Source organism: Anarrhichthys ocellatus, unplaced genomic scaffold (assembly GCF_004355925.1).
Source record: "Anarrhichthys ocellatus isolate YVR2014 unplaced genomic scaffold, GSC_Weel_1.0 scaffold24, whole genome shotgun sequence".
NCBI lineage: Eukaryota > Metazoa > Chordata > Actinopteri > Perciformes > Anarhichadidae > Anarrhichthys > Anarrhichthys ocellatus.
Window position 1 is genome coordinate 10,766,652 of NW_022280054.1, and position 14,074 is coordinate 10,780,725.

A 14,074-nucleotide genomic window follows, 5' to 3' on the forward strand; every position below is an offset into this window, starting at 1 on the left:
CTGAATGCATCAGCTGCATGTTTTGTGAGCATGCATATGAATTCTAAAAGGTCAGAGGTCAGTGGGATGCAACAGTTGGCACGAGAGGGATTCAACGGCGGAGACATATGGCGCTGAAACAGATCCCCGGGGAACCCTGACATCCTCGGCTCCTTAAGTTCTAGATCAGCATTTTTAAGTGTTTTTGGACATTTTTATAAACCAAAGTAATCGACATTAGGATCTATAATGAAAGTAGATATTTGCAGCGTTCTTTATCCACTGGTCTTACAAATAGTCACAAATCCGCTGATATCAACTTACTAAAGAGTGGTTTCATGCCATTGATGAAGTTGTTTTTAGGTTTATCTGATATTTCCCATCAGCGTTTCTTTCTTCTTCCAGCCAACAATGTCAGACCGTCACATGTTGAGCAATGAGCACAAAAGAACATTCCTCAGAGTCACGCCGCTTGTATTTCTGTAATTTTATTACAACGTTGTTGTTCAAACAATACATCATTTTTTTTACCTACAAAAATAAATGCACAGAACTGTGCCAGTTTAACACACCACATACTCGGTACGGTGGCGATGAAACTAATTTACAGGACCGACATCACGCGCCAGTACAGATCAGGGTGCTGCTTCCAACGGCCCACCGGTGCATAACTCATTTAAAAAATGGATTCCCTCTGTGCGAGGCCTTTTGAGAAAGTAAGGCTTAAATATTCTCTGGCTTACTCTCAGCATTCATTCTGGTGTTCTTAATGGGTTGAACACAGGTGAGCGAGGTGGTGACAGGCGCCCGTCCACTGTGTAATGTCCACAAACACCTGGCAGTCTAAGGCAGAGACTCTCTGTACAAGCCCGGAATCACTCAAGTATCTGACCGCTCGGTCCATTGCGTTTTGCCCACATACATACATACACATGTTCTGCTTACAGTAACATGACCTGGTTTGTTTTAAGAGGTAGGGTCCATCCCCAATTACAATCAAAAAGCTCTTTCTTTCACCAACAAAACAAAATAGAAAATAGAACAAAGAAAAAGAAAAGTAAGAAAATAAAAATACAATCGTGGAACAAACGTAGCCAGAGAGAAGCTTCTGGTCCAGTCTGTGTTACATTCACTGCCTCAACAGTTCCTCTGTCGTAGCTACACAGTTGTTCCCAGTTCTCCCATTGTTTACCTCAACTACATGCCGACCGGTTTCCTTAATATTTTACGCCGAGCGGGCTTGCATGGTTCCTGATGCATGCATGTCGCCACTTCCTGTGTAACCTAGGCTTCTACAGAAGGTTATTTAGGCAACATGGTCGCCTGCTGTGCTACAAGTGAAATGCTGTTTTCCCACCGTTGTCCTACATTTAGGTGTTTAACACTCACGCAACAGCTTCGAAATAGTGATCTGTCGTTTTTGCATAATGTATAAAGTCCCCGGCGACAGAAAAATAATATCACTCAACACTTTTTGGAGGTGAAATGCCGTTTGAATAAAATACAATTAAAACATTTCTTTGGCTTTGACGTTGATTTGAAGCCTCGATGGAAAAAGGATAACCGCCGTCCTCTCAACCTCTCACTTCTCATGTTTCAACTGTCTGCTGCTTTTCATATAACAGAAAGTATTTCAGCATCTTCTCCACCTGTGATGACGCACACTTGTTCATAGCACCTGTGCCGCTTTAAGGTCTGCAGAGGCCTACAACACGTTGAGGTTCTTCTGTTAAATGCACTAGCTGGTTCCACGTCGTATTTGTCAAAGTAAAATTACCTTAATATCCTGTAGAGTGAATTGTCAATGCCTGTAAACGGTGAACATGTAAATACTGTCTTTCAGCTGATTGTATTTGGCTTTAGCTTCAAACAATCTATTCTAGATATATTATCTGGTAGGAAATAAATACGATTTTAAGTTGAATGAATAGCTTGCGCTATCTATCAGATTGTCACTGTTGAGGAAAGTCACTATCAGCCCACGTGTCAGTGTGTTGGCTGTTGAGTCGAGTGCAACCACGGCCCCGTGCCTAGATAAGGCAAGTACCCAGGTCAGAGGGGAGTGGGGGATAAAAACTCTTCAGTGATACAAAAGTGGGGGTCCCTGCCCTTTGACCAGGACTACATCATCCACTGTGCACCACATGCATTCTACATAATTAAAAATATGAAAACAAAAGGGGGTTTAAGGGACTTGAATGACACCACGTGGCAAACAAGAAAACACTATTTTTTTGTCAAAATTCTTTGACATCACATATATTCATCAGATGTTTGTAAGATACTCATTATCTATTAAAGTCCTGCCTCTGTCAAAGAGACAATGAAATTAAAATAAAAAAAATCTGGGAGGCTAAACAGTCACCAACCACTCAGGCTGGGCCCAGATCCTTTTGGTGTGTGTGTGTGTGTGTGTGTGTGTGTGAGCTGGCAAAAGTACTATATGAGGTTCATGCATACAAAGACCCTCATAAAGTGCTACTGCCCCCTGTAAGGGCAGATTAAGAACTGCACATCAGCAGCAGTCCTCTGCACAACTCACACAAGAGAGGCACATGTCCTCTGTTCTGCTCGAAGGTCCATTCCTGGTCGAGTGTGTCCCCCTGCTGGCGGCGTGTTTGTGTGTGTGTTCAGGAGCCGGTGTCTGGTTGAGGGTGAGACTTCTCCGCTAGGCTCTGGGCCTTCTGGCCCTCGCGGCTCAGCTCCTCTCCGAGCTCGCCCATGTCCATGTGGGGCAGGTTCTCCTTGTTGGGGGCCGCCGCTGCGTCCTCGCAGTACACGCACTCCTAAACACATACACCAGGCAGATATTAATACTTAAAATCTGACTTATTTCCAGACATCTCTACGTGAATATGCATGAATTTGTCTTTTTAGATACACCGCATGTGTTTGGTACCGACCTTCACATTGATGGCAGCAGGCAGACCCCCCCTCCTCATCCAGGGGTGTTCCTCCACTAGCTCTCGCCGCTGGTCGGAGGAGAAGTGAGGCTGGCTCTTGAGCATCTGCCTCAGCCTCTCTTTGTCTTCTCGCAGAACCCTCTGAATGTCCCTGAAGGGTCAGGGGGGAAAAAAAACACATTTGTAATCAGTCACAAAGAAATATGCACGCTATCAGACTGAAAGAAGGGCCTACATGTTTAAAAAAAAATAACTGAATATATTTGTTTTGTTGCATTATAGGCACTTATAGGCTGTTAGTAATTCTGTCTACCCTTAAAATAATGCGTAATCCCAGTCAGCGACTCACCTGGGTGGCATTTGATACGTCATCATGACCTTCTTGTCAGCATTGGCCATCAGCAGCCAGAGGGGCTCCTGGAGAACGTATTTGATGAAATGGTCTTTGTCGCCTTGGGTTAAGAACTTGGTCTGCGACGGGCCGTCCTCAGAGTCTCCTTCACCTCTCATCTTGGCTTTGGCCTTGTGGTCGTGTTCCAGAGAGTCGATGCTGCTGAAGTATTTGCTGGTGTTGCTGCTCCCTGTACAACGTTTCAGAGAGAAGATGGAAACGGTCAGAAATAATCCTTTTGTGCATATACTTTGAAAAGGAAATTCTTTTTACACTAACCAATCAGAAATATCATGTTGTACCTTAAATGAAGGTTAAGTTTATATCTCTATTGACCTGTTCTGCTGCCAGAAGCTCCACTAGCTGATGTGCCGCTGCCGTTGCAGCCTGAGCCAGATCCAGAGCCCGTGGAGCCGGAGGTGGCTGATCCGGTCCCGGAGTGGGAGTCCTCCTGCAGCAGGATGTCCAGCAAGTCGCAGGATGAGGAGTTACCGTCACTCTGAGCCCCATCTCCTGGAGACTCCTCCTGAAACACAAGGCAGCAAGCCATCAGCCCTGTGACAAGCTGTATGTGGATGTGTGGGTGTGTATATGAGCGGCTGAAGCCTTTACAGGACAGAGTTCTGATGTTAAATCTAATATACATTCGCTCGCCATCACTCGGGACATTGTGACCCTCACCTGTTGGTGGTTCTCGGTCTTGGCTGTGCCTCCGATCTTCTCCCCGGCTGCTCCAGCTGCCCCTGAGGCTGCTGCTGAGCCGTTGCCCTGGCATCCAGCAAGCGGTGCTGTGCTATCCTGCCGTTCCACTGAGCGATGTCCCTCCTCCATGCTTAGCAGATTGAGCTGCAGGGGCGAGCTGCACCGCGACTCGAACAGCGGCGGCGACGTGGTCGGCTCCCGCGCTCCAGAGGCCGGCGTGGAGGAGCGTGACGCCGCCCCCTCTCGAAGATCCGCGGCCATGGATTTGTGTGGCCCGAGGGCTAGGCTGTAGGGGAACGGCTGAGCTGGGTACGGGACTTGAGTCACGAACTGAGTCTGCACCGGGAAAGAAGGCTGTGCAGCAAAAGGCTGCTGGGTAGTGTAGGCAGTCTGAGTATAGGCAGCCTGAGGGCCCTCGAAAGGCTGCGCTGTAGTGAAGGGGGTCTGTGTGGTTTGGAAAGGCTGCGCTGTACTAAAGGGGGTCTGTGTGGTTTGGAAAGGCTGCGCTGTACTAAAGGGGGTCTGTGTGGTTTGGAAAGGCTGCGCTGTACTAAAGGGGGTCTGTGTGGTCTGGAAAGGCTGTGCTGTAGTGAAGGGGGTCTGTGTGGTTTGGAAGGGCTGTGCTGTAGTGAAGGGGGTCTGTGTGGTTTGGAAGGGCTGTGCTGTACTAAAGGGGGTCTGTGTGGTCTGGAAAGGCTGCAGGGTATTGAAGGGGGTCTGGGGGGTAAAGGCAGTCTGCACGGGGAACGGCGGTTGGCCGGTGTAGGGGGGCTGTGTTTGCATGGCGAACGCGGGCTGTGGGGGCTGAAAGGCCTGCTGAGTGGCGTACGCAGGTTGCGTCTGGGCCCCCAGCGGCCCGATCTGACCCAACTGTCCTATTTGGGGGAAGAGGTAATTGGGTAGCACCAGAGCCACCACGGGTGTCACAATGGGTGCACCAAATGGAGCGGCAGTAGGTGGGGCTTGGGTGCTCTGTCCCTCTCCAAAGCCTGTGGACAGGGAGGGGTCAGTGCGGGGGGCCTGAGCCGAGGCCGCAGGTGCAGGGGGGTAGAGCGGGTAGGCGGGCACCATGGCTGGGTAGGAGACGTTAAAAGCCGACTGGGATGCTTCTGACAGGGACCACGAGGTTTGGTTGAGGCCCTGGAGAGGGGGCCGGGGTTTGCGGTTTGATGCGGCGCTGTCTGACGAGTCGGGATGCTTCATCCGCGGCTTCTTGGACTTCCTGTTGCGGTTGCCTCTCTTGGCGGTCGTCTCGGGTCTGGTAGTGCCATGTTTGGTTGCACCTCGTAGCGCGGATGATTCTAAGAGGACACATGGAGAAGTCAGAGGGTTGTTTTTCCAGATATAACAGAAAAGGATGAATAGACGACAAATCTTAATTTTCTGTGGTTACTACTAAACCGTGTGTACCTTCAGCGTTAGCTGGACCTCTCTGCTTGTGCAGATATGTGAAACAGTCCTTCTGGAGGGTCTTGGCGTTGTGGAGCTCTCGGCAGCGGTGGAGGAAGGCCTGCTCTTCTTTCTGGGTGTGTGCAGCCAGCACCTGCCTGGTCAGTCCCACCCACTTGTAGGCCTCCTCCTCCTGGCTGGGGGGGGACACCACGCTGACATGCAGAGCCGGGGGCACGGGGCTCTCTGCCACGTCCTCGATAATCTCTGCAGAACAAATCAGAGCCATGAGAGTCAGTAAAAACAGAACTTATTATCTAGCAGTTCGATGGCACTTATGTACAAAAAAATGGAGGCTGACACTCACCAGACTCTGGCTGAGGCTTCTTGTCTCCCACGTGGACGATGGTGCTGCTGTAGCTGCACTGTGAGGTGATGGACACCACGCTCTCGGCCTTGCTGGGCAGGGTGAGCGGTGCCGGGTGGCCTCCCACCACAGCCGCTGTCCCAGATGAAGGCTTCTTAGGTGCTTTCATGTTCGACAGGCCTGGCTGGGCGCCGAGCATCAAAGAGTCTGCATGGGGAAAGAGAGATCGTCCATTAGCTCCAAGCCAAAGATGATGCAGTCTAATCCATATCAGTTAAGCAGGTGAACCCAAGATAATGAACAACTAAAGGGGTGATTCTTATGCAGAATTGAATCTGTTGTGTTTGTGCACACAGATGGATGGCGTCTACATGCCTTGGTTTGTGTCCTGAGACACCTGCATGCAATCCTCTGAGCCCTTCTTGTCGTCATCCGAGTCGGAGGAGGTCGTGTTGGTGTTAGTGGAGAACTGGTACTTCCTCTTCGCTGTGATGGGGATGTTACAACTCTCCAGGTACCTGAGAAACAGAAATGGGATTGATCAGAGAGGCGCACGTTTCACAAACACACAGATGATCTTTTAACCGCCATCTTCCGTGGACACAAACACCGAGCCTTACCTGATGACACTGTCGAGGCAGCTGATCTGCTGGTAGGAGCAGACAGTCTGGTCTCTCCATGTGAAGTCCTCAATGCTGGCTGCAGTACCGTCTCTGACCTGCAGAGGGGGCGCCGAGTCTTTCAGACGCATCGCTGGACTCTTCTGAGCTGCTGCTGAGGCTGGAGGGGAAGAGACACAAAAATGAAGACAGGCAGACAAACACACTTGTTGTTTGATTTTTACTTCACTTTTCATCATATTCGACCGCCGCACGAATAACTTCTGATCTACTGACACATTGTGGCCACTGCTTCTTAAACTGAGTGTATCGGTGTGTTCAACCTTTGTCTCAATAAACGTGCTCTCTGTGATGAACTTTGAGTCAAAGCCCCCACAGAATGGCACCAGTGTGGTGATAAAAAACTGAACTCACTGTCAGCGGTCTTCTTCTGCTCCGGCTTGGATGGCGACGGTGAAGGAGGCGGGGAGCGCAGGCCGACCTGGGAGTCCTGGTTCTTCAGCATGTGGACCCCTTTACAAATCTCCTTGAACGTCCTGGGGGGCTTGGCCTTGTTTGCCTCCTCCGCCGTGTTCATGTTGCTCTCCCTGGACGAGCTGATGTTCACCAGCTGCTCGTGGGAACCGTTGCTGCCGTGGCTACCATAACCACTAGAGCCCATGTTGTGGACCGGCTGAAGAGAGAAAAGACTGTTACAGAAACTGAAACACGCGTGGATGAAAATGTGTGTTTAAGTGTGTGTGTGTGTGTACATACTTGGAGTAGCAGCCTGTGGATCTGTTCACTAATTTCCTGGATGTCGGAGTCCATGATCTTCCCTCCATGAAAAGCTGGTGCTGCAAAAACATCTTCATTCACAGGACCCCTGGAAAACACACACCACTGTCATCTAGAATGTTCAAAGTGAAATAAATTCAAACATATCACTGCTGACGACAACAAGAACCTTAACTAAAGTAACATATTGGGTGCACTCACATGCGGACTTTGTGCCTGCCGATGACAAAGGAGACCTTGCGGCTCCAGGGGTTGACGAAGCTGGACCAGCTGGTGTCGATGGTGACGTACTCGCCGTTTCGCGCACAGAAACGGATCGAGGAGTGATCGAATGGCTGACCCACATACTTTAGAACTGTTGGCAACAGGAGGAAGAGTGTGTGTGAGTGACAGCTGAGTGAAAAGAACAGTTTGATGCCACAAGCAGATGACTGAATTATTGTTCTTAAGAACATACTTTCAGTAGCCCCTTTTACAACCGTTTGAGGAACATATTGTGTTTCGACTACAGACCCAAGAGTCTAAATTAGATACCGGTGATATTTTAGCCCCGAAAAGGTACATTCTGAAAGTACAGGAACGTTCAGGGTTGGGTTTGCAGGTATAACCGTCACTGATTGGCCAAAAACACACAGCGCTGCTGCTTCAACTGGTGTACTGCTTCGTTTGGTGACAAGGAAATTCTCTCGCAATGATTTCGGACCATTTTAGGACGAGGGGCGAGCTTTTGTCTTTGTTTGATAACTACTCACTTTTCCGATGCACGGCGAGCATCAACGGTCGGTCACTTGGGTGCAGATTGAGCAGCACAGGAGTCCCGATCAGGTCCTGAGGGAGGTAACCCAACAGGGGAACAGCCCTGATGGAGAAACAACAAGAACAACATGTTAATGTCAGTTACACACATGGTGTGTTTGTGTGTGTGGGGGGAGGCTCAGTCCACTCACCTCTCATCCACATCCTGGAACACACAGTCAGGTGTGTGTGTGGTGGTGAAGACGCGCTTGTCATCGGGGATTCTGGGTGCTGTGGAGAGAGAAGAAGAAGAAAAACATGAATTGGCCAGTAAGAAAAAATAAGCAAATGGTAATCGTTAAACATGCACAGCACCTCGCTTTTAGCCAGCTGCTGTATTTATTAATATCTGTGAGACAATGCAGTAAAACAAACAGTGGAGAAGTGTGTGATACCATGGGGAGCGTGTCGCAGGCCTCACCTTCGTAACCAGAGTGCACCCTCTCGGCCAGCAGGAGGCAGCAGAACTGCTCCTCACCCAGCTCAGCATCCTGGACTTTCATCAGGTATGGAGTCATGCAGAAAGGATAGTACTGCAGATCTCCTTCACGCTCCTTACCACCACTAAAACACACACAATCACAACACTGTTTAGTAATCAGCCTGCATCGTAAAACATATCAAAACCACTACATTGATGTGATAACATACGACACAATCAAATCAACCCAAGTCCTCGAATCTGAAACTGTAGCTGTAACACCCTGTCTGGCCACTAGATGGCAGTTTAAAAGCTCACAGCTGCTGACTTCCTCCCTCCTCTCACCCATCCTCCCTCCCTCCCTCCCTCTCACCAACCCTGAGCTACTTTGAGCAGGAAACTATGGATCAGAGAAGGCTCCGGCTGCTGCCACTCACCTGATGCGGCAAAAGAAGGATTTCTCCTGCATGCACTCTGTGGGTGACGAGTCTGAATAAGAGAGAAGGTGGGATGAATATATATATATATCGCCACATGCATTAGATTGACTGGATCCAAACAAGCCAGCCGTTAGTCATTTACATTTAACACACTGTTGAATATAGTGCAATTTCCTACAATTAGATTACAGTCAAAGCACAATGAAAGTGTTTCGTGTAAAAATACAGCTGCTCAGCAGTTCTTTAGTCAGCTTGTAATAAAGCATGTATAAATAAAGCATGTATGAGCATGTGTGTGTGTGTGTGTGTGTGTGTGTGTGTGTGTGTGTGTGTGTGGGGGGGGTCATGTGAATGAGGTAGATGCTGGTGCATGTGTGTGTGTGCACGTGGGATGGGTCGTGTGGGTTCTCCACGTGTCCTTTGTGGGCCCAGTTATAAACACATATTTGCATATTCATTGGGATGGGATGGGAATGGAGGACTGTTCCAGCTTGGGGATGGCTGTTACCTGCTCCGGTGCACATGCTCCATGAGGGCAGGCGGTAGGGCGTGGTGAAGCTGTAGAACACACTGACGTCCTGAGGCGTCAGGAACTCCACAAACTTGGCATTGTTAAACACTTCCCGCTTGCAGTTCAAGATGGACGCCGCCTGGTCCGAGATGTAAACAATCTTCCCCGTGACGAGCGAGACGGCTACAGCAAAAATATCCTGTGGGAAAAAAGATTTTACAAAAGGAAATCGGTCAAGAAGCTGTCTTTTTATTTCAAGATGTTCAAAGCACTGAAGACGTATCCTCCAGCATTTCTCATGACATTTTATATGTTGTACACACAACTGCAATCACAAAGAAATACGACACATCATTAATCACACATCATCAGCTTTTAGCATTTGAGAAATTACAACTTCATGCTAATGCCGTGGCTACACTGTGAGGTAAGATCAAAAGTACTTACATTGTTTTTAAGGGTGTATTCAGAGGTGATGCTGTTGATCTCCTCGATGGTGTAGGACGAAACATCAAACCCGGGCGGCTGGCTGTCATTAATCATCAGCATCTGATAGTATTCCTCATTAGCTGCAGAACAAAAGAGGAGATGCATCGATGCACAAACACCATCTCACACACACTCAGAATCTATAACCCAGAAGGGTCTAAATTTGTTTTAATTATTGAAGAAAAAGATCTGTTTGTTTACATATGTAACAGTCATAAACATAGCTGATGTACACTAACTACAACGTGAATACATGTGCGCAAATGGAAGCCAGTCTTACCTTTCACCTGTTTGACACATCGCAGCGCATATTTCAGCGCCTTGACGGTGCTGGGCTTGCCCTTGCTCCGCTTTTCCGACGGCAAGTGCATCTTCAGCTCCTTCAGGGTCTTGAAGAGCTCCTTCTGTGTCTTAGCTTTGGCCGACTGTTCGCTGCTGCAGGGCGAACATGAGACAGATACACGTGTGTCAACATGACATGCTCTCACCCAGAGAAGGCACTATCGGTATGTAAGTGATGTATGAATAAGTAATACGTAAGTAAACCGCAACTGTCTGAGCTTATTATCTGTTATAACCCAGTGAAATGAAAAAGACATTTTCACAGTTTTCATCCTGTGGTTATTGTTAGTTTATCTCTTACAAATATATGCAAAATAAATCTGGATTTTTCACATTCAATCTCTGTCTTTTGTCTTCCTTTAAAAACTGCTCAAAATATTTGACAAGTCATGGGGTGTTTCAAAAAAAGAATCCAATCAAATGAGACTTTGGGTGACTAGAGAGCCAAAGAACGCTCCAGCTTTCCTTCCACTGGGACTCTAAATGTCTTAAATGGTAACCACTGTATCCAAGTATAAAAACATAAAAAGTAAGAATAAAGATGCATATTAACCTGCAGCCGCTGGTGGAAGGGTTGTCCTGCTCGGAGCTCACCAGACTGAAGGCGTTGGAGCTGCTCGGCGGCGACGGGCTGTGAGAGTTTGAGCTGGAACCACAAACAACATGTCGTGTTATTGAAGGAAGACCACAAGACGGAGCATCGTGAAAAAGAACAGCCAGAGCACCGAAACAAAAAGGCAAGACTAAACATGTACAGCAAGTCAAGGACTTGGTGTCATGGAGCGTAAGCAGAAAGCCACAAACATACCATCTGTGTCGAGAAAAGTCAAAAAGGTGAAATTGCAATAGTTCATTCGATGGAGTAATGAGATTAAAAGTTTATGTTCTCCCATAAGTTGTTTCTCCCATCAGAACAGTTGATAAAGACATTTGTGATCCAGCTCACTAAGCCATGTCCAAACCTTCTAAACACCAAAAGGTTTGATGCTTTCCATCACAAAGTGAATGAACGAATGTAAACAATAACTTCTTGCTATTAGCTGGCGCTGTACAATCAACCACATGTGTTGAGTTACAGACATCACGAAGGTCTTGCCAACATAAATAATAACAAAAAAAACAACATTTTTTTAACAAGACATTTAGTTACTACATTTAATTTAGGAGGCACAACGAGCTGGTGGGTCACATCTCTTCAGCCTCAGCACCGGAGGAGGAAACGTCAGCGCTCGGTTATGTAACAGACGACCTCCTGCAGGTGGGCTCACATTCATCATTCACATCCCCCTGAAGGCAATAACAAGTCATCTCTAGATGAAAGTGTGCCAACCGTCCTTGTCTTTTGTAGTGGCTCTCATGACGAGGAATAAAACAACCAGAGCTTTCCTCCGTCTGAGACTGCTGGACTACAACAATGACTCAGAGCAACGATGACGCACAGGAGAAAATAGCCCTTTCTATTACATTTAATGAAGCTCATTTCCGTGACCTAGATGGTCCGCTCCCCTGCGGCGTTGGGGTGGGACACTTTGATTGATTTGCCCTCACCTCTTGTTGCTGCCCGAGGACTCCATTAAAGCGGAATCCTTGCCGTTGCCGCTCGAGCTGCCCACGGACTCATTGCCGTGGGACTCGTTGCCGTGGGACTCGTTGCCGTGGGACTCTGTCCCGCTCCCACTCGAGCCCCCCATCTCCACATCCTCGTGTAAGGGCGGACGCGGTCGCTTCCTGTCTTTGTGCGGGGAGCCCGGCGAGGCCGGGCGCTCGTGGCTGCTGCTGTCGCTCCCCTCGGCGTCCAGTTGGACCCCGTCCCGCCCGCCGCACCCCTTTTTGTATCTGTTGGCCATGCGGTGACGTTGGCTGATGGAGACGTCCTCTCCCTCCAGCTGAAAGACGACCCTTTCCCGGTTCCTTTCCAGCCCCTCCAGGGTTGAGTACAGGAAGTGCTTTGGCTCACTTTCCTCAGACATGGTTGCGGATCAAAAGGGGCAAAAAGATGGGCGAATAAGTTACCTTCCACTTGGCAAAGCCACGAAGCGCATGGCACTAGCAGGGAAATGGAGTGGCTGCCTCAGATGTGGGGGATGCAGTCTGAAAATAAAGCACAGGTGAAATTACTCAGACAAATCCTCTTCCAATACAGTGCACTTATATTGACTGAAGATCAATAACAAAGAAACATGGTCCTAAAAATAGGCAGCACTCAATGGGGATTATTCGCCACTTTGATCTGATCAGCCAGATCATCCTTAGATCTCAGCCTTTTAAAAAGTCGATGATAAAGAAGAAGGCGCAGCAGGAAAACACACACACACACACACACACACACACACACACACACACACACACAGTCCCACACCACGGCTGCAGCCGTCCATCCTTCAAAAGGTAAAAGTAACTAAGCCGTTGTTTGACCTTTCCAGGTGGACTAACTCCTCCAGAGCAGTTTGATTTTGTTTAAGCTTTCAACACAGCTGTGACCATTTCAAAGGTGAGGCTGCAGAGATGAAGACACAAACAACAACCTTCGCCTCGCACAAACCATCAGGATACTTCGGACGATTGGAATAAATAAAACCAGTTGTCTCCTGTGGCAACAACCTATCCCGTCACAAAATACAACCAATAAACAGGGCTCTCCCTTCACGAATAACAACATTATCATTACAGCCAAGGACACAGGTCCCACACAAGATGATAAACAGATGTGGTGATGCATGGTCCATGTTGACTTAAGTCTGAATCAAAATAAACACGGCGTTATGTAACACAGTGCATCTGAATGGACAAAAGATAGATGTGAACAGACCCTCACGTACCATTTACCTCGTATCATGACGTCATGTTCAGTCATTACAATCTTTGACAACCGTAAAATAGAAACATGAGCATCCACAACGGTCGAGTTACACGTCCATGTGGAAAACTGCATGTTAAATAAGACCATTCACACGCATTCATGGGTGTAGAAATCACATTTGTTCTCAAAAGGATGTGAAAACAATAGCGACAGTTTTGATTAGTTCTTCTTCTTCTTCTTCTTCTTCTTCTTCTTCTCCTCAGCAGTAGTTGGAGCTATTTACATTTTTTTTAAGCCATAATAGGAAATACTGGCAACAGGTTCTGATACCAAATCCACAATGCTGCACTGTTTTCCCGGCAGGGATTTACAGTGAGTGTGCGTGTGTGTGTGTGTGTGTGTGTGTGTGTGTGTAGTAAGGGTCTTGAAAAGTAGAAAGCTAGATACATTTCTATGTATTATTATTAAGATAACACAAGATAAAATGTTGTAATTAAAAGGAAATACCATTTAAAAGCACATGTATAACAGCAACAGTCCCTTCACATCTAACTGCACTGACCTGCTCTTCAAAATCCACACACACGTTGACCTGCAATCCACTGCACGGTACTGACACAGTTAAGTAAAAGTAACGCTATCCTGCAAAACCCTGCAAAAAGCACCATTTTTGGGCGGCAGACGGATCCATCTCACAGAAAGCCAACATTGTTCTTTCTCTCGGAGTGAACAAAACAAACCTCGAAAGGGCATCTCTATTTTAGGTTATAAAAGTACAAGATTTATTTTTTTTTACTACAACTAAGAGGTGGAAAATCAACTAACACCAACCTGTGCTGCAGTGACGATGAATAGAAACCACCTCTCTGGTTATCGAGTAGAATCAAAACCCCTCCGGTGAGAACGACATTGGGTTAAAAGCTCCGGTATTCCTCAATGAGAGGCGGCATTCAGACGGTTTGACACATTGGCCAACGGCTCCTCCCCTCTCTCACCGGCGGTGGCCTACCAGCCAATCGGTGAGCTCGGAGCGCGACCTCAATTCGGACTCCGCCCCTCGCGTTCCACGATTGGCCGCAAACTGTGGGTTTCCATGACGAAGATGACGAAATTGTGCCAACGGGCGCTCATTGGCCCGGAGCGCTGTC

At 47.8% G+C, this 14,074-nt stretch overlaps 1 protein-coding gene across 1 annotated transcript; it reads right to left on the reverse strand.

Annotated features, from left to right (window-relative positions):
• Positions 1 to 467: 467 nt before the first annotated feature.
• LOC116390970 (period circadian protein homolog 2-like) lies at positions 468 to 13,841 on the reverse strand. The gene is made up of 22 exons (XM_031861137.1): positions 13,758 to 13,841; positions 11,675 to 12,217; positions 10,680 to 10,772; positions 10,065 to 10,219; positions 9,743 to 9,864; positions 9,293 to 9,494; positions 8,782 to 8,833; positions 8,345 to 8,487; positions 8,076 to 8,154; positions 7,881 to 7,987; positions 7,330 to 7,483; positions 7,108 to 7,216; positions 6,766 to 7,024; positions 6,352 to 6,511; positions 6,107 to 6,249; positions 5,732 to 5,938; positions 5,386 to 5,631; positions 3,955 to 5,276; positions 3,610 to 3,799; positions 3,232 to 3,463; positions 2,883 to 3,033; positions 468 to 2,765 (listed from the first exon to the last, which is right to left on the reverse strand). Exons 2-22 carry the CDS (start codon positions 12,094 to 12,096, stop codon positions 2,610 to 2,612), a joined length of 4,704 nt encoding a protein of 1,567 aa, XP_031716997.1. The 5' UTR covers positions 12,097 to 12,217; positions 13,758 to 13,841; the 3' UTR covers positions 468 to 2,609.
• Positions 13,842 to 14,074: the final 233 nt, after the last annotated feature.